Raw genomic sequence first — 20207 nt, 5'->3', positions numbered from 1 at the left:
CAGCCCAGATGCAAGGGACAGCGTTTGCCCGTGGCTGTTCCAGCAGTCAGCAGGACATGCTTCCCATGCCGGTCATCCTGCGTACCCAAAGGCCACTGCTCTCTTGGGTCTCACACAGAGCAGTGACTTCATGTGGACACAAAGGAGCCACCCAGAACCCTGGGCTGCCACAGAAGCAGCCCTGGGCAGCCAGAGTGACTTCTTGGTCATCCTGTACAGCAGCTACAGGAGCCAGTTACCAAACTCAACAGCCTGGGCAGTGCCACCTCCATCAGTCTGGGCCCTTGTGACCCTCACGATCTCCAGATGTTCGAAAAACTAACGTGAGGAACAACTCTCCCAGTTCCTGTGACTTCACTGCCTGATGAGGTTGCATGAAATTGCATTTCAACTGTCCCAATCTCCTACCTTTTCTGGAAATAAACATCCTGACCAAAGAGCATGACAGCAAACAAGCTGGGCTGTTGGGCAGTTCAGGAGGACACATGGCCATTCCTCGTTCTCTCTGGCACACACGTCCAACCCAGCACGCCTCATATCGCGTACCCTTTCAGCAAAGGAGCTGCCACATTCCCTTTCCAGGAAGACAGAAGATGTTGCACCCCACATGTGCGATGACTGAACCCACCTGGGTAAGTCAGATGCTGACAGCAAGTCCTGCCACCTCGCAGCTTCAGTGCCACGTCCCGAACGGAGACAGACCTATGGGGCCATCACTGCCGCCTGCTCGTCTGACAAAGCTGGGAGCCTGTCCAGACTCCCAAGCTAAGTATTAGTCTCACAGAGACAGGAACCCCTCCTACAACCACCAAACAAACAGACCACGTCAACCTCCTGGTTTTCCCTGCTCTCCTCCCCTCCATCCTCTCCTCTGGACGGCTTCATCCGCTGCTGGCTGTGGGAGCCATCTCTCCTCCAAACACGGGCCAGGCACACCGCGAGCTCAGGCACCCCACGGGCCAGAACAGATTCAGAAAAACTCTGCAGAATCGCTGTCCTGGGCAAAGAGCCTGGCAGAGGCTCTGCCTTGTCACTCACCCTGTACCATTAGTGGTAACAGTGGAATTAATCACGAGGCCAGCTAGACCACACTGCCGGCGATAGAATCTCACCAACCCGTAACTGAGGCATCTTGAGGCAGCCTTTACATTTCTGCTTGCCAGGCAGAGGTTCTTCCACTTCTTGAACACCAGCCAGACTTTTCAAGGGTAATTTCTGTCATCCCTCAAGCCAGTCTCTACGATCATCTGCTTATCAAGGTATCTTCGGTTGCTACACGCAGCTCTGTGATGTACAATCAATGAGCCCTGCCCTGTCTGCAGAACCTCTGTCCAAATACACTGCCTGGCACTTCCGTGCCCATGTCACACGCCGTGCTGCTGCATGAGCCCCTGAGCATCACACAGTATTTTAAAGCACACCACAGCACCCTGTCCCCAACGTTCTGGAGAAATCCCTCTCCAGACACCGCCAGAAATGGTCAGCTCTGGGAGGAGTATCTGGACAGAGAGGAGATACACAGGAAGGTCCCCAGTGAGGCATCGAGGACCCTACAGAAGACACCTCAGAGTGAGTGGCACCTTATGGAGTTGTAGGGCCTTGCACACCCCACCGTGCACGAACTCTTGGCCTCCCCATAGAAGCTCTCCTGCCAGACCCTTCCTCAGAAGCATCACTCACTGCCCTGGAAGACACGGCAATGCTGTTGATGTCCCCAACAAGGAACACACAAACTCACACCTGAGCAGAAGGAGGGACGCCCACTGCCCCACTGTCCCACTCAGGGCGCAGAAACCCAAACCACCCCCAGGCAGCAGAGCCAGAACCACTCTCGAGCTTTCACAGCGAAGTCCAAGTCTGCAGCACCACGGCCGAGGGGGAAGGATGGAGAGCAGCTGTGCTGCCAGCAGGTCAGCAGCAGGTCCTGGCAGGACCTCGCTCTGCCGGCTGTCCTCCCCACTGCCCGGGGACAGTGGGAGCAGAGGGGTGCTCGCGCTGGGCTTGCTGCAGAGGTGAACCTCGAGAAGGCACCCACAGCACCAGGAGCACAGCTGCTGTCCCTCCTGCGCCCGTCCAGGGCTGGGCCTGGGTCACTCTTCCCTCTTCGGGAACAACCCCAAGATAATCACTGCCAAGGGGCTCTCAACAATTTGCTCTCTAACTTTTGCCTGGTATAGAAATATTCTTCAACTGAAGCCCAAGAGCTGATGCATCCCCACATCGATGGCTTCTTGCTGTTGTCCCGGCATCCTCGAAACTCTAGCAGATTCCTGCACACAGGAGAGGAGCTCTGTGAAGGCGATTTTGAGAAGACAGTCCTCTCACCGTACCTCTTCAGAGCCACGAAGTCAGAAGACGCGTTCCGCCCCAGCCTGCCGCCTCGCCGGGAGCTCTGCTGCGAGGGAGAGGATGCGTCAGGGCAGGCTCACCCCGGCGCAGGTCTGAAGCTGCAGCTGGTGTCTGCTGGGCACCGGACGCTGCAGCACACAGCCCGGCCTCTGCCACTCTCCCCGCTCGTGCCAAAGCCAGCTCCTCGCGACACCTGAAGCCGCAGGCAGACTGTCCCACCTCTCACAGAAGCAGTCACTGTGACAACATCTGGTGCTGGAAGCCACTTGGGAAGGACGAGAGAAGTGCAGCCCCCACACAGCAAACAGCGTTTCCATGGGACTTTTGCCAGGCCACACGTGAGAAACCAGCAAGGAGATGTTTGCTGACGACACCAAACTGGGAGGTGTGGTAGATACACCAGAAGGCTGTGCTGCCATTCAGCGTGACCTGGATAGGCTGGAAAGCTGGGCAGAGAGGAACCTGATGAGGTTCAACAAGGGCAAGTGCAGGGTCCTGCACCTGGGGAGGAACAACCTCATGCACCAGTACAGGCTTGGGGTGGACCTGCTGGAGAGCAGCTCTGCGGAGAGGGACCTGGGTGTCCTGGTGGACGACAGGGTGACCAAGAGCCAGCAGTGTGCCCTGGCTGCCAAGAAAGCCAATGGGATCCTGGGGTGCATCAAGAAGAGTGTGGCCAGCAGGACGAGGGAGGTTCTCCTTCCCCTCTACACTGCCCTGGTGAGGCCTCATCTGGAGTACTGTGTCCAGTGCTGGGCTCCCCAGTTCAAGAAAGATGAAGAGCTACTGGAGAGAGTCCAGCGGAGGGCTACGAGGATGAGGAGGGGACTGGAGCATCTCCCCTACGAGGAGAGGTTGAGGGAACTGGGCTTGTTCAGCCTGAAGAAGAGAAGGCTGCGAGGGGACCTTATAAATGCCTACAAATATCTGAAGGGTGGGTGTCAGGAGGATGGGGCCAAGCTCTTTTCAGTGGTGCCCAGTGACAGGACAAGGGGCAATGGGCACAAACTGAGGCACAGGAAGTTCCGTCTGAACATGAGGAAGAACTTCTTCCCTCTGAGGGTGACGGAGCCCTGGCCCAGGCTGCCCAGGGAGGTTGTGGAGTCTCCTTCTCTGGAGATATTCAAGACCCGCCTGGACAAGGTCCTGTGCAGCCTACTGTAGGTGACCCTGTTTCGGCAGGAGGGTTGGACTAGATGACCCACAGAGGTCCCTTCCAACCCCTACTATTCTGTGATTCTGTGATTCTGTGATTCTGTGAGAAAGTTGCCCCTTTTCTGCACATCATGCATTCTTTTCACAGCGACCTTCAGAAGCCTGACTGCCCAGATGAGTCCTTCACCGCTCCACAAGACTCAGCACAATTACAGTTACACACTGTAACGCACACGGTCCAGCTCCCTGCCCAGCACAACCCCGAGCTCCGCTCAGACCGAACACCCAGCAACTGCTCTGGCTGTGGAGGAAGGGTCTCTGCTGCGCCTGCCTGAGCAGGAAGGAGAGCACAGCAACAGCTGCAGCCACTCCGTTCTTGGAGAACCTCTGAACAGTCGGTGAACGTGAAGATCTGAGGTTCTCCTCCTCTGGGCTTCCCCCACGCCCAGCAGCACCACGTGCAGACCGTGGGTCATTTGCAGAGACGGCAGCTTGGGCAGGAAGAGTGCTAGCCTCAGCCTTCAGCTGCACACCGAGAGCTAGGGTGGCTGCTCCCTCAGGCTGTAGGCTAAACCAGCAGACATTAACTTGCTGTCCAAAAACGCCAGGGACTGCTTGTTGTTAGACAAGGCTGGCACCGAAGGGCTTTCTGGGAACAGAGGTGCAGCACACGCTCCGCACAGCATGGACAAGCAAGAAAACCATTGCAATGGAAGTGGCGACCACAGCTTAGCGAAATCTTCCTGTTTCTGCTGTGGAAAATCAACATCTTCCCCCGGCTGCGTGGGGCAGGTCTGCCACGATCTGGGCTGAGCAACTTGTGCTGGAGAGACCGTATAAAGATGAGGTCTGGCTGGTAACTGGACCACCACAGGGCCAAGCTCCTCACACAATCCACGACCACCAGCACTCCACCAGATCCTGGAACAGACGCACCAGGACCCACCAGCGCTCACTGGGAAAAGCCACTTTCCCACTCTGGAAACACCTCATCCCGTCAAGACAGCTCCACCTGACACCAGACCCTGGAAGCCCCTGAACCGTTCTCAGATGCCAGCAACGTCTGGGGCCAACGTGTTGGGCTCGGCTCTCCCCAGCACCTCCTGCCCTGTTCTTTCCCCCCCGACAGCCGTGCTCAGGCAGTGTGGTCCTGCAGTGGAGCAGGCAGGTGAGAGCACCGAGCACCTGAGACTCACTCCAGACGTCCCACGAGATGGTGGTCCCTCTGCTCCATCTGCACTCCCGATTACCACACTGCTTCCCCCGGAGCAGCACACTCGGCACGGGCACGGATACTGGCAAAGCTGCGCCGGCAGGCGTTGTGACTGCTGCAGGCAACGCGGCACGGCTCAGGGAGCCGCAGCAACGCAGACGGCTCCTGCCTACACAGACTCAAAGGCCAGAAGGACCTCTCAGTTTTCCAGGCTGACCTTTGCATGCTGCCAGCCACTTAACTTCACCCAGCCCACGCTGCACCCGTCATCCGGGTACGTGGCAAGTCTCCTCCACACCGGGGCTTGGCCTGGATTTGAAAAAAGCAGAAGAGATGCAGAATATAGCACTTCCCTATGCATTTTTTCCCACAACTAATGAAAAGAGAGTTATTAATAAAAAAAGTAAGGATTCTTTAAGATTATTTTAATTTGACTAGCTTTGACTTCTAGCATTAACTCTCTGCTAGCCTGCAGAGTCTTAGTATCTGTGACTTTCTCCCCATGTTGATAGGTACGTAGGTACTCTTAGATCATAAGCAAGTAACCTCTCAATCTTCTTTTTGATTTATTGAATGGATAAGCTCTTTTAGTGTCCCACTATCAGGTATTTTTTTCCAGCTTTTTATTAGGTTTTGTAGATTTTCTTTTTTCTGTTTTTTAATCTTCTCAGCTTCTCTGTGTCCTTTTGAAGTGCTGACACCCGAATTTGACAACGCTCCAGCACCGGTCCTCCTGCTGCCCTGCACGAAGGCAGGAATCCGCCTGGACTTGCACCCCGTGCTCACCTGCTGACTCGCCCAGGGACAGCTTCAGCCCTGCCAGCAGGCTGGCCCATGCTCCTGGTTCCGTTCAGCATTTGCCCAGACTGACACTGGTTCTGTACGAACGGTCTCCGATTACCACGCTCCTTGGGGTCTTCTGCATTTCCTCAGCCTCACTGCTCCTCGTGTGGACAAACCTGCTCCCTGGCCTCCTTCCTGACCACATGTGCAGGCCATAAATAAACTCAGGCAAAAGATGGAGCACAGCACTTTGCAGACGCTCACTCCTGAGCCTTCAAGCAGCAGCTCAAGGTCGACCACCAAGCTTGCTAAGAGGCGCTGGTGCTAGAAGCTGAGTCCCAGTCTCACGTAAGAGCTTTCATCTCACATGTGGCACAGCTTTAAGTTGTGTTGTCTATGCGCCCAGGGTCAAAGAGAAAAAAAATCACCCCAGAGCACAATTCATTCCATCTTGAGACAAAAGAGGATGACAAGCAGCCTAACAGACAGCAGCACCTAATCCTGCGGTGCCTTCCCCAGCCTCTTCCCAAACCCATCAGCTGATGTTCCTCGCTGTACCGTCCTTCAGAGACAGGACGCAACCGAACCAATCTGAAGGAATAAGCTGAACAAACGTGGTGACACACAGTGCCAAATGCTTTCCAGAAGCCAGGATCAGCTGCGCACACAGCCTGCCTGCTGCTGCTCTCTCCAGACCTCCATTGCAAACCGCCGAGTTGGCTTAGCAGATCCTCCCCTTCCAGGTCTGCTGCAGTACTCACTATCCTCAGCTGCTCCTTCCCACCATTTCTCCATCACTCACAAGGAGGAGGAAGAACAGGAGGTTCACAAGCAACCTTCCCAGCAGGATGGCCCTAGTTTCCCCAGGAACACCGAACCAGCAGAGGCTGCTGGATGCCAAGGGGTTCCCTGTCAGGGACCAGGCGGGACAGTGCGAAAGGTTCTCCCTGAGCTGACTCCTCAGACCATCTCAGAGGTGGACCAGCAGCAGGAGAGCGGAACATCTCTACGTGCTCCTGCGTAAGAAAAGCAGCATGGTGACTACGATCCTTAGGCCCACAACAGGGGATTACTGGAAGGTCACAGACTTGTGCAGAGGAAGGAGGATCACCAGCTCCGGCTCAGAGGATGCAGGACGCACTCAAAGCCGATGACAAGCTCAGCCCTGTGCCCTGCCCTCAGCCTCTCCTGCTGTGCTGCAACGAACCAAGCTGGATTTTCACCTTCAGGCAGTCCTGCTGCCCTATGATTTCCAAACTTTCTTCAACGCGCCTGTTCCGCTTGCAAACACTAACAGCACAGCTCTCCTTTCCAAACGCAACTCTGCCCTGTGCAGCCACCCAGCTCTGCACAGACCCTTCCTCACGCCCTGAACGCAGATCCCCACCTGCACTCCAGAAGCCAAGGCAGAGAAAGGTGGGACAAGCGAATACACAGTCCCATCACAAGGCAGGGTCCCAGTGTATTTAAGCGGACTGCAAACTCCTAGGACATGGTGTAGGCTCCCTCTTCCACTACAGCATCCCTGCCATGCAGACTCCTCTCCAAGCCGAAGCAGAAATGCTCTTCCACACACCGTTCCCATGAGGAACAGCTGCCCCATCTGGCTGTTCGGCTGCTGTTCCCCTGCCTCTAACACCCAAAGGTTCTGCTGTGCTGCCTCCTCTCTTCCACAAAAGGCAATCTAAACCCTCTCTGCAGCCTCACCCGTCCTCTGCAGGCTCACACAGACTGCCGTGCTGCCCGGGCCCACCACGGGCACGCAGCCACCCCCTGCAGCCTCTCTGCTCTCTGGAACTCGTGGAATCCAGAGGACAGCCCCTGCAAGAAAGGCAGGAGAAGGATGTCGCCCGGCCCTGCTCTGCGGTCCCTTGTGCACATCCACGTGCAGTCCACCTACGTGCCACACACAGGAATCCCTCCACACACAGCATGTCCCACTCCTCAGACCCCGTCTGCGTGTGTAAAGCAGCAGCACTGCACACGAACAGGTGCCTAATGCCCTTGGCCTCTCAGCAGCACGCTGTTCCAAACAAGAGCCGGCAGTCTAGGTAGCACAGGCGCTCTCTCCAGCACAGCACTGCTGCCCTGCCTCGCGCAGACACCCTCCACCAGCTGCAGTTACCGTCCTGGAAGACTCTCTCCACGTTCAGTCCGTAGGTGGCACAGGTCTCGTAGTACGTGCAGCGTTTCAAATCATTGGAAAGCTTCCGCGCCCGAGAATCGTCAATGACCCGGGGATTCGTGGCGCTGATGGCATCTGGAAACCGAAGGGACAGGAGGTTAAAAAGCAAGCGCCCACGACCCACCCATCCACACGTCCCATGGCACACTGCTGGCCCCGCTCCTCCCCTTCACACACCGAGATATCCACCTTCATAGCACAGCCCCTCTCCTATAAATGCCTTAGATAACAAAGTCCCACATTTGTAGAAGAAAGGATTTGTTAAATGAACCAGTTGTTACATGAACCTTATTCAACTCTCCTAACCACCCAGCCACTGATGTTTCTGAAGGCAGAGGGCAGAAACCAGTGGGAGGTGTGGCTGGCAAGGCAAGGCAGCCTCAGCTGCAGAGTAAAATAGGTTTGCCAGTTTCAATCATTTTAGATCTCACGGCCATACCCTACACATTAAAGAATCAAAAGGGAGAAATCATCCTCAGTTAACTGGGAAAGCCGTTCTGCTAGGATGTACTCACAGTCGAGGCCTTGGTGGACAACACTAAAAAACTGGCTTAATTTATATCCCAGATGGCTGCTAAGTGCTTGCATGTTTTGGAAAAACTACCTTCCCAAGAGGAATCCGACTCCTTGAAGACACGCCAGGGACAAGCAGGGGCTGTAAATCAGCCCTCTCAAGAGGAGTCGAAGGAGTACCGGGACTCGCACCGTGAAGAAGTCCTCCTCGAACTCCCCAGTGGGTTGCTTCGTGTGCCCGCACCGAGGCTGTGACCTCACCTGGCTCCACGTCCAGGACAACGATCACCAACCCCTCTGCCACATCACTCTCCCACACTCCTGAGCCTCCAGAGCACACGCCTGCAACCCCAGCCCAGTCCAAAATCACTCAGTCCTAAAATTAATTCCACAGTCTGTAAGTATCCAAAGTACAACAACTTTGTTCTACTCTGAATCCGGGCTAAAGAGCAGACACCCCTGTGACTCCCCCCCTGTTGTCACCGCCTGCCTTCCCAGCCTCGGAGCTCCTTCTCTGCCAGGAACGGCTCGCACTGCTCAGGGGCTGGGTCCTGCCAAGACGTTTTTCCCTCGCATCCTCTGGCCCCTGCTCCTGCTCTCTGCTGTCAGCGGCACATCCAGACGACTTCTGCAGCCCCAGGCTCCCTGACAACCCTCGCACACCCAGGCCCCGGCTCCTGCCTGCGTCCAGCTGGGGAGGGAGGCAGCGCCAGCAGGTTCGAGCGTCTCGAAGAGGGAAGCGGCTCCATGAAGGAGGGCAGCTCTCCGCAGGAACGCTGACGTGGTCTGAGCAGGAATTACTCAGTTCCTCTGGGACCCTAGACCAGGGGCCTCAGCATCACCCAGTCCCTCGTACAGTGTAAAGACTGGGATCCCCCGACACACTCGCAGGGCGAGCACCCCACGCTCTCCTGCCGGCGCGGCCACCTCACTGGTGCTCCTGATCGAGGGAGGGAGGATGCGGGGAGGAGGCCCAGCGCCCGCTCTCACCCTGCGTGCCCACCAGCACCATCGGCACCTCCGCTGTGTTCCGGTAGCTGCAGAGCCGCAGGTAGTAGTTGTAGACCGTCTGGAAGCTGATCTCGTCCTCCAGGCTGAAGACAAACACCACCGCATCGACCCAGGCAGCGAACTGAGAGAGACAGGGCAGCCGTCACAGCGCAGCCGCGTGGCCCGCGGCCCGTGCCCGGCGCCGGCAGCAGGGCAGCCATGCAGCCGGCCGGGGGGTGCCGAGGCTGGACTCCGTCGCACGCACGCCCCAGGCCCGGTGACACGAGCTCCCGGCACCGCGGGGAGGCCCTGGCGTCAACAGCCCCCGCAGGGCAGCCCCTCCTGAGGCCTCGCAGCCCTCGTGCTCTCCCACGACTGGGCTCCCAGGAGGCAGCCGGGGGAGGTCTTTCCCCAGGAGCCCCCCAGCCCCTGGCAGGACTGGGTGGGTGGGAAGGGACCACGGGAGGCACGGGTCTCCTACCTGGAGTTCGGGGGGGCCCCCTTCATCTCGAATCAGCAGCAAGTAACTCTGACCGTCCACTACGATCTCCTTCTTAAACCGGCCACCTTGGGAAGGCAGAAAAGCAGCTGGTGACGGGGGGGAGGGCAGCAAGGAGGGCAAACGCCCAACGAAAGTCAGGGGAGGCTGCAGAGCCCTGCGGCAGTGGCAGACGAGGTGCAGCGATGGGGGGGTCACCTTCAGAGCCGGGGAGAGGAGCGAGGACCCCGACCACCCCCCAGGCGCCCTGGGAACCGGACCTTACCCTCCGGAGACTCCTCCTGCACGTAGGTGCCGGTCAGGTAGCGGTGCACGAGGGCCGACTTGCCGCTGGACAGGTTCCCCACGATGCCCTGAAACAGAGGCGCGCGTCACCCACCACCCACGCGCCCGGCACGGCTCCCTCGACACACGAGGCCACCCCCACGAGGCGAGACCACCGGTGACGGGGCGCGTGCCGACGACCGGCAGAGACGGTCACGGGAGGGCACAGCGCGTGGCACAACCCGGCCGGCGTTCGAGGAGCAGCCTGCAGGCACCGAGTGGGCGCAGCCGGGCAGAGCGCAGCAGGTACCGGGGCGCAGACGCCCAGACGGAGGGTGCTGCCCACCCTCGTCCTCCCCCAGGCCCGTCAGCGCCGTGCCAGCCCTTCCCACAGCCCTCCTGCTCCTCGGGGGACACCTGCCCTCCCAAGCCACAGTCAGCTCAGAAGGAAAAAAACTCTTCTCCCAGCCGGCACGTTCCAGCTTCTGGGGCCCCGCAGCTCTCGCCAGCAGCCGCGCCGTGAGCGAGAGCAGAGCCTGGCCGCACGCTCGGTGCCGCTGCTGCTTCCGACGACGGCAGCAGGCACGGCGCTTGCTCCTCGCTGCGGCAGTGACGCGCTCACACGGTTCCCGCTGGAGCTGGCTGTGCTGCCCACACAGAAAGACACCGAGCACCCACTGCTAACCCAGTCGAAAAACACAGATACCCAGCACTGATTTTTAACTGGGTTGGAACACGCTAGGCTGGGGGTCTGTCAGCCTGGATCACCCGACAGATTTGCTGCAGAACGAACGCAGCTGCCCCAGGATGGGTCAGCCAGACACGGCAGTTCCTCCTGATTGTCGGTGTTTTCCCAACGGTTTAAAAAACCTTCAGTGCCTAAGGGCTTGCAAGTGGCCGTGCCCGCTGATGGGACAGCAGTCCCGGGGTAAAGGGGAATCTTCTGCCATCCTGGCAAAAAATCCAGTTCAGACTGGTCAGCTCACATCCCACAGCTACTCCCCACACCCACAGCGACAACGCAGCTTGTGGGGCAGGGTCCTGCGTTACTGAGCATCCCACCCCACGCTCCTCTCGCCTCCGCTGCAGCGTTGCTCTGATGGAGCTGGAGCAGCAAGCCCCGGGCGATGCAGAGGTGCCCTTCACCCGCAGAGTGCTCTTCTACCTCCTCCCGACGCCCCAGGCCTGCGGAGAGGGGCTCTCAGCCAGAAGAGCCGTTCCTAGCGCACCTCTCACACAGGCCTGTGCACCTCAAAGCCCCAGCTGGTGACGAAGGTGGGCAAGCTCCCACCAGCCGTTCACCGTGCAGAGCCCAGGAAGCCATCCTGGCCAGGCCGGGGCCACGGCTCCCCGTACCTGGGCAAAGCGAGCTCCCGCTTCTTCTGCCCACGGCTTCCCAGAAAGCATCTCACCCACCTCTGGCTTTGGACAGCCTGACCTTACCACGGAGCGGATGGGATGCGACCAACTCCTGCTTCAGGGCACCCCACACCTCCTCCCGTGCCTGAACCACACTCCCAGTGCTCCCACGATGATGTCCCAGGGGTGGGCGTCCATCAAGGCCATTCAGAGCATCTGCCCCTACGGCCCCACGCTGCCAGAGCCCGGGGGCTTCCCCACTACCGAAGGCTCACTCTGCCCCACTGAACACACGACTGAAACCGGCGTCCTGTCGCTGCTGCCCAGCGTGCCACCCACCCGAATGCTTTTGCAGGCAGCCTCCTTCTCTGTTCCCAAGATTAGTTAGCATGGATTGTGGGGACGTGCTGCTTCACAGGGATTTAAGACGTCTGGCACATCTACCGGATGGAAGCCACCAGAGACATCCCCGTGCAGACCTCCCAAGGGGGTTGCTGTGCTGCTGGAAAATCCAACCTCCCCCGCGTGCCCACAGCTGCAAATGCAGTGGCACTACAGCGTCTGGCAGTCACCGCTGACCCTGCCCCTTCCTGCACCCACCACTGGACCAGACCACGAGACGCGCTGGGCGCGTGTGCAGTGCCACTTGTGCTGGAAGTACCCGAGCCTCTGCGGAGGTGCTGCACGGACCTGGCGGGTGTATTTCTGCGCCGAAGCGCGCAGTGCACTGCAAAGTGCAGTGTATTTGTGATGAACATTTCAAGCAGCCACGCAGCACTGGTGATAAGGTAAGAGCGTTCACGAAAGCAGCACACACCCTTACACGTACGAGACAAAACCAAAACCCCAAGTCCCACCACTTGTCTCCAAGTGTCGCCTGGGTGTTGGAAACCGGCACCAGGCATGGCGGTGTCAGAGCTCTCCATGCCTCTGCTGCCACGGAAGAGCTCTCCCCCTGGGCTCCAGCGAGCCCAGCTCCTGGAAACGCGGACACAGCACTGCCAGCAGACCCAGGGAACAGCCGTGCAGCTGAGTGAGGACCAGCTCCTTCCAAGCCAGTGCCCCATGCCCGTTCAAGAAAGATGAAGAGCTACTGGAGAGAGTCCAGCGCAGGGCTACAAGGATGATGAGGGGACTGGAGCATCTCCCCTACGAGGAGAGGCTGAGGGAGCTGGGCTTGTTCAGCCTGGAGAAGAGAAGGCTGCGAGGGGACCTTTGAAATGTCTCTAAATATCTGCAGGGTGGGGGTCAGGAGGACGGGGCCAGACTCTTTCCAGTGGTGCCCAGCGACAGGACAAGGGGCAATGGGCACAAACTGAGGCACAGGAAGTTCCGTCTGAACATGAGGAAGAACTTCTTCCCTCTGAGGGTGACGGAGCCCTGGCCCAGGCTGCCCAGGGAGGCTGTGGAGTCTCCTTCTCTGGAGATATTCAAGACCCACCTGGACAAGGTCCTGTGCAGCCTGCTCTAGGTGACCCTGCTTCAGCAGGAGGGTTGGACTGGGTGACCCACAGAGGTCCCTTCCAACCTCTACTATTCTGTGATTCTGTGCCGTGCCCTCACCCTGCCCACCGCCAGCCAGAGCCTGGCCCCTCCGAGCGCCAGGAGCGAAACCTGTGCGTGCTCAGCCCAGACCCAGCGCAGCACGGACGCGCTGCCCCAAGGACCCGAGTCCCATGGGCTGGGACCAGGGCCGACTCTCCCTGCCCGGCTGCTGCCTCGAGCTGTGCCCACTCCTGCACTCCCAGGGCCGGGGAAGGGCTCGGCTGGCCCCCAGCATCCCCAGTGCAGCCCACCCGTGCCAGGCAACGGATCTGAGAGCCACACTGTCAGGGCAGGGTCCCCAGAGCCCACAGCACGCTCTGGCAATGCTTCCTCGTGACATCCGCGCAGGGGCCGTGATGATTTCAGCGCTGGCCACTGGCTCTTCCCTGCTTGCCAAGATCTGCTCCCCATCTGGGTACACGGGGACCACAGGCAGGTCTCGCAGACACGGCCTGCGGTGACACGCCGGCGCAGGCTGTGGCACAGGGAGGACGTACCGCGCTGCCAGCAGCAGCCCAACTGCAGCAGCACCGTGCTCCACGCCGGCCGCCTGCGGGGACGTCCCCGCTGCACCCCACGCCTGCTCCCCGCACCCACCTTGTGTCACGGCCCGGACTGCGCCTCTGGCACGCTCTGTGTCATGGCGGAGCAGAAGGAGTCCAGAACCGCGGTCCGGCCTGGCACTCACTTGCTGTGCTGTTTTCAAAGCTACCCGGCTGCTGGAGCCAGTCTGCAGCACAGCTGCACACACAGCCCCACCAGCGCCAGAAGAACGGGGGGTGAGGAGAGCGGAGCGGCTGGGACCCTGAAACCTGCCTCTGCCACCAACGAGAAGTTTACAGCCAAGCTTTCACAGGCCAAGGGATGAGCCTGGCGAGTGAGTCACCACCAGGCAGGTTCTCCAGCCCTCAGCCAGGCGCTGGAAAGCTGCTGCTGCACAGGGTCCTGCCCCGGCTACCCCAGGCTGCCGGCGAGAGGCGAAGTCGTGCCAGCCCCGCCGCGACGGGAGCTTGGCCGGCAGCAAATCGCCCTTCCGGGGCGCAGGAAACCGTCCCATTCGCCGACACCCCCCGTGCCCGTCCCGTTTGCCGACACCTCCTGTGCCCAAGCCACACGGAGCCAGCAAGCGGCGGGACCGGAGTGCCAGGCACCCAGGACAAGGCAGCGCAGATCACCGCGCGCCCACGGGCGTGCCTGGGCCGAACCCATCGCCGCCAGGTCTGTCACCCGCAGCGGGGACTGCGGATCACGCCCGGCGCGTTCCGGCGGATGGGAACCAGACCGCACACGGCACAGGTAACGCACGCGTGCGCTTCTGGAGCCGGGCAACCTGCAGCAACGCAAGGGCTACACAGAGACCGCAGCCCGCGTTACGAACGAAGGTAACGGCCCTTCCTCTGGCCGAGCCCTCCCCGCCGCCGCCGCACTGACGGCAGCGTGAGCAGCTGGGGACACGCAGAGGGGAGACAGAGGGAACTGGAGACCACCACGCAGAGCAGGCAGCTCGGGGCTCGGCTCTGTGCCCAGGCCAGCTGCAGCTCCAGCCCCTGGGCAAACCTCTGCAGAACAGAGCGGCTCCCCGAGGCCGCCCGGCAGCGAGGACTCCATGCGACGTCAGAGGTTAAACACTCCGACAACATTCAGCTCTCTGAAACTTGGACGGAGGCTGCATTCACACTGCGTTTGCTCATACCCAAAACCCTGACCTACGTCTTGCTGAAATGCACTTCTGCTCTGTCTTCTCCTCATTTGGTGGTACAAGCAAGCTCAAGGAGAACCGACAGCCTTGAGGAACACAACGCCTCCGAAGCAGCAAACCAAAGCAAAACGTGGTGTGTAGGCTCCATGGAAACCTCTGCACCAAACACGCTGGGAGCAGCAGGGAAGGCAGCGTGCCGCTGCGCGGGCCGGCAAAGGGCTGACGCTGCCCAGCACCGCTCCTGCCTTCTCAGCCACAGCCTCCTGGGCCTGCGGCAGACTGAGGAAACTTCAGGACAGAACTGAGGTGCGAAAAACCGATGAGCAGAACGTGAATACATCAAGCTATCAGAAAACCTTAGAGAAAGCACAGCGATCGCTCGTGGTGCAGGAGGGAACGTGAGCAGGGGAGACAGATCCTCACCTCCTCCGGGAGAGGTAAAGGGAACGGCTCCTTCCCGCAGAGGAGGAGGAACGTGGGCGGCTGTCAGCGCTCTCTGTCCCACGAAACAGAAGCCCCCAGCGAGCCTGTGCTTTCCCACACACGGGGAATTATGAATCTTGGCTCAGTGTAGGTCTCCCTCGGGGTCAGGGACTGGCAGGTCCGAGACAGAGCGGGTGCTTTGCGCAAGCCTCTCCCATCGTCAGCAGTACGTGTGCTCTTTCATTTACCAAAAGACCCCGTCTTTGCCCCGCACCAGGATGCCTCCTGGTTTCAGACACGTTTTTCACAGGGCCACGTGGCACACTTGGTGAAGCATCACGCAGGCAGGACCACGGACCGGGTGGCTCTGCCACGGGAGCCGTGTCCGCAGCGCTGCCGAGGGTCCCGGCAGCTGTGCCGGTGAGGCCCTGCTCCGCGCCGAGCAACCCCGGGGTCGCGTGTGCTTCTGAGGACGGGGCCGGGGGCTGCGCTCCCTGAGAACTGGCAGGGAACGAAGCCTGGGATCCTGGCTTGCCAAGCCTCAGCCATTCACGCAACGATTCCCACACGGACCCCAGGACAGGAGCCATGCGGGGACCCCAGTGGTACCACCGTAACTTCGTGGTAGCTCACGACATTCGCCCAAAGACCAGTCTGGCTGCAGAGACCCGGGGAGAGGAGCTGGCCCTGGGATGGACGGGCAGGGCCGCACCGCTGAGGCGGCGAGACGGGAGCGGAGCCTCCAGCAGGCATGGCCACCGCAGCGCAGAGCCCTCGGACACGCGCCCGAGGGTCAGGCCCTGCCCGCGTCCTCGTCCCCGCAGGCCGGCTGCCAGCCCAGGCCCCGGCACAGCAGCTCTGCCGCCACGCAGCGTCGCTCCCCTCGCAGCCGCAGAAAGGCGGCAGCCCGGACGAGCACCCGCTGCCCGGAGCTCTGCCTGCCCCCGCACAGAGACCCCGCCGCCGCGGGTGCTGCAGCCTCACCCAGAGACGCGGCAGAGGGGCTTCAGCCCAGCAGGGCCGGGACTGAACGGGGACCCCGAGAGGCCTCCAGGCTTCCGGGCAGAGCAGCACCGGCCGGATGGAACCCTGGAGCGACAGAGATCCCTGGAGGTCATGGGAAAAGGACTGTGCTAATTGGGGAGGAACTGAAAGCTTGAGGCTTGTTCAGCTCGCAGCGCTATTTTGCAGCCTGCAGAATGTTAAAATGTCAGAAGGCGACACACAGAATAGCTGCAAGAATATTTTTGAACAGACACGCATTTTACAAGCCAAACTAACAAATGAATATTCAAAGTCTGTTTCCATTTTCCTTAACTGCAGATTAAGAAAAATGTGGCAGCACGGTGCTGGTATGTTTTGCAAAAAGGCTGCTTGTTTCTCGGATTAAGATTAAAAAAAAATTAATCTTGAAGGGGCTGAAGGGAGACATGCCAGCCGTCTTCAAAGGGAGTTAAGGGCCACCGGCGCAGTGGCACAGATTGCTGGGTCCCCTGAGGACAGACAGACAGACAGACACACGCAGCACCTGCCGCGTCCTGCCCGTCCCGACGTCCCTCCCGGCGCTACCCCAGCGCTCCCAGCACGGCTCCCGAGGGGGCTTCTCCGGGATGCCCAAGCCAGCCCACAAGCTCATTGCCACCAGCAAGGGGATCGCGCTTCGTCCCTCGCCCCAGCACCGCTTCGGCCCCTCGTGCTCGCCGCCAGCTCGGCCCGAGCAGAAGACCGGGGAGCACCAGCGCGGAGCTGCAGCCAGCGAGGCTCACACCGAGCGGTGACGACACCTCCCACCTCCCACGCTTGGACGGCTGCTCCGAGGGTGATGGCCGAGGACGCACGCCTGCACCGCCGCTCAGCATCTGCTCCTGCTTCTGCTACGCCAGAAGGTCTAGCCTGTGCAGAAGCACCCGGTCAGGAACCACCACTCTGCTGCGGCCAGCAGGAAGGGTAAGGTGCTCCAGCATCGCCTTCCAACCATCACACCCGAGTGCTCCCCCAGACTGACACCCTCTCCCTTACAAGCACGAGCCACCGAGAAGCTCTTGCCTTACCCCAGCACGCAGCAGCCCCAGCTCCTCTCTCCCCTCCGCCAGGTCGAATCCTCTACGCATTTCCACTCGGCCACATTAAAACACGTTTTTTTCTTGGGGATTTGGAGAAGCAACGGAGAAGGAGGGGTATCCGAGGCACGGGCCGCAAGTACTCACCACCTTCAGCTCAGGCACCGAGCGACTCAGGGTCCATTCCTGGCTGTTCACAAACGAATCTGCAGAACAGAGAGGAGAAATCATCAGGTCACTGTGGTCTCCCTCGAGATCCGAACAAGGACCCCGCCACGCCGCCCCTGCTCCCTCCAGGCAGGAGATTTACGGCTCTCCCCTCCCTTCCACCTTGCCTAGAGACACGAAGCTGCAGGAGGTCCCGACGCTGCCCGTGCCTGGGAGGCTCCGCAGCCGGAGCGCTGGACGGGAAGGCAGCGCAGAGCCCACGCACCGCGGGCTGGGGACCCTCCCTCCTGCCCTGCCCTTCACAGCCCCTTCCTCGAGGCACGTGGGGCGAGGGAAGCACCAGAGATGCCTTTTTGGGGGACACATGCTGTAAAGCACCCCAGAACTGAGGGCACGTAGCGGCAAAAGCAGTGCCCCAAGCACTGCACTCAGGCTACAATACCGGCGTGTCGTACGCACGCAGATAAAGAGCTGAAAGCACGCTATAATCTGTGTCCGTGATTGAAAGTGAACACAATTAATTAGGAGCACGTTATGTAATTTGCAGAACACTGTAATAGGCTTAAGAGGGTTGTAACAATCAGGCAGGCTTTGAGCGGCGCAGGGAACACCCTCTCTCCTGCCACGGAAATCACGAACACTTCATTTACATCCAAACAACCTCCAGGAGCTGCTCAAACAACAGACTTCCCAAATTAAACCGGACTCACGGGAGGAGAGCAGGAGCCTGGAGAACACCCTGAATGTCAGCAGCAGCCACTCCTAACAAACTGGAGCCCTTCATTCGCCTTGGACGAGGAAGCACATCCTCCACCCACAGCCAGACGCCTGCGGGGTGGGGGGGCAAAACCAGGGAGCAGCACTCGCTCTGTGTTAGTGTAAAAATAACAAGGATTTCTGGAGATCGGAAACCTGTGGGAGCGCTGCCTCTTCCAGAACCTGTAATAAACTTGCCGAACTCACTGCTGCAGAAACGGACATCTCAGATGGTTTCAAAAAGGAAAGAGGAGAACCCACGAGACCCCAGCGCATGCTGCGACTAACCCCGACGCTGCCGCTGCTCGCGTCCCCCAAGGGCAGGACGGCCCCATGGTTCCTCCTGTGCACGGCTGCTCCCGGCAGCCCCGACCCCGCCGCCGGAGCCCCGAGCCCACTGCCATGCTCGGTGCGAGCCCCAGCTCTTGGCGTCTGCACGGCGCTGCCCAAACCGGCCGGGCGAGCCAGCGGCCGCAGGTCTCTGCCGAGTGGGTGCTGTGCCACGCACCGCAGGCTGAAACCAGGGCAGTGCAGGGATGCTGCCAGACCCAGGCACGATGCGAGGGCCATGCCGGGCTCTCCAGCCCTACCAGCAGCCAGTCAGCGACCGCCTCCACTGCAGCCGTCCCTGCCCTCGGAATCCCAAGGGAAGGTGGAGACACGATGGCTGCACCCCTCTCTCTGTCTCTCTGTCCTTGTCTCCTCTCTCCTGCTCAGCCGGCAGCCGGTGGGAGATGTGCGGCCCGAGGCTGCATGGGCGAGAGTCTGCTCCGGCTGCTGGCGGCCGGGGGCTTGCAGGGGCCCTGCCCACCGTGCCGGCACGTCTGCACGCTGCTCCACCACTGCTCGGCGTGCACGAGGGCAAAGAAGGACGCTCTGCCGCTGCGCCTTTGGCCCGGCACTCGTGCAGCCACTGGCACCCGCAGGCTACGGCGCATTTTTCCATCGTGTCGAAAAAAGGTAAGAATACGGTGCTCACACCGAGAGTTCACCATTCATACACTAGTTTATTAACACCTCTTATCCAGAAGCTACAGACAAATAAAACACAAGTCTGATGCGGTAACACAAGGTTATTTGTAACCATCATGAAGGTTCTTAAGAATTGTTTCTTCACCGCCTCTGCCTTTCATGTATCTTTACTTTTTTACGCAGAGGTAAAATCTTTATGAATACAACTAGCAAGTCAAGAGGAAAACGGTAAGTTCTTTAACCCTTTCAAACAGGTGACAGCACACCTGTGTCCCTAACTGCACTACCTGGTCTACAAAAAGCTCGGCTTAGTGCCTCTGTCAGTGAACTGCGACGGCGGAAGCACCGCCGGTGTTCCCTCCCTCACTGGCACCCGGCCCTCCGCGTCAGACAAGGCACCGCTCTTGCGCTGTTTTGCCGCGTACACCTTGCTCTTGAACAACAAAAAACTGGCCAAAACCGAGCAGGTTTTTTTGCGGGGTTCTGAACTCAGCACAAGTCCAACGCACTCACCGACTTGGCCTTCAGCAAGAAGAGGCAGAGACCGACCCGGGCAGGGCAGGCTGTTCGATGCCTCTGCGATTATTCTCTTCTCTTCTCCTGTTCTCGGATGCTCAGCATAGAGAAACTCCCCAGGTTTTTGCTCGTCACCTCCTTTGCTAACTATTCTAACAGATCTTTACTTTCCAGCAAAGGTTCAGAAGTTCATTAGCAACAGTCTGATTTTTAATTCCTGTGAAAGTCTCTGAGTAAATCTTAAGACAGATAACTGCGACACAATGCCAGTTTAACTACCTTCAGCCACACAATACGTTCAATTATTAACTACCTTCAGCTCAGCGCGAAACGCCAGCAACCTGCGCCCCTCAGCCGTCAGTCGGCTCGCGAAGTGCCAAGCCTGAACTTCAGACTGGGCCCCCAGCCTGCCCCGGTGACTGACCCAGCCCGTCCCCGCTGGCACACGGCATCGCCAGCCCGCGAGTGCCAGAGCAGCCGTCCCAGGGCACCAGCACCTCTCACAGAACCCCAGCACGGCAGGGGCTGGCAGGGCCCTCTGTGGGTCCCCCAGCCCAACCCCCTGCCCAAGCAGGGTCACCCAGAGCAGGGGGCACAGCACCGCGGCCAGGCGGGGCTGGAATATCTCCAGAGAAGGAGACTCCACAGCCTCCCTGGGCAGCCTGGGCCAGGGCTCCGTCACCCTCAGAGGGAAGAAGTTCTTCCTCATGTTCAGCTGGAGCTTCCTCTGCTTCAGTTTGTGCCCGTTGCCCCTTGTC

General features: G+C 59.7%; 1 protein-coding gene across 3 annotated transcripts in view; it reads right to left on the bottom strand.

Moving 5' to 3' along the window:
- The window catches only part of AGAP3 (ArfGAP with GTPase domain, ankyrin repeat and PH domain 3), a 152320-nt gene that overhangs the window by 78001 nt on the left and 54112 nt on the right, over window positions 1-20207 (bottom strand). For all 3 annotated transcript variants that reach the window (XM_075420009.1, XM_075420010.1, XM_075420008.1), the window contains exons 2-6: window positions 17185-17243; window positions 9953-10040; window positions 9670-9755; window positions 9189-9330; window positions 7626-7760 (exon numbers count right to left, since the gene is read on the bottom strand). In XM_075420009.1, the coding sequence (XP_075276124.1) occupies window positions 7626-7760; window positions 9189-9330; window positions 9670-9755; window positions 9953-10040; window positions 17185-17243 (510 nt within the window). The remainder of the gene's footprint in view (window positions 1-7625; window positions 7761-9188; window positions 9331-9669; window positions 9756-9952; window positions 10041-17184; window positions 17244-20207) is intronic.

This window comes from Opisthocomus hoazin, chromosome 4 (assembly GCF_030867145.1).
Source record: "Opisthocomus hoazin isolate bOpiHoa1 chromosome 4, bOpiHoa1.hap1, whole genome shotgun sequence".
NCBI lineage: Eukaryota > Metazoa > Chordata > Aves > Opisthocomiformes > Opisthocomidae > Opisthocomus > Opisthocomus hoazin.
The sequence above is the reverse complement of the archived record's forward strand: the minus strand, read 5'-3'. Positions and strand labels throughout refer to the sequence as shown.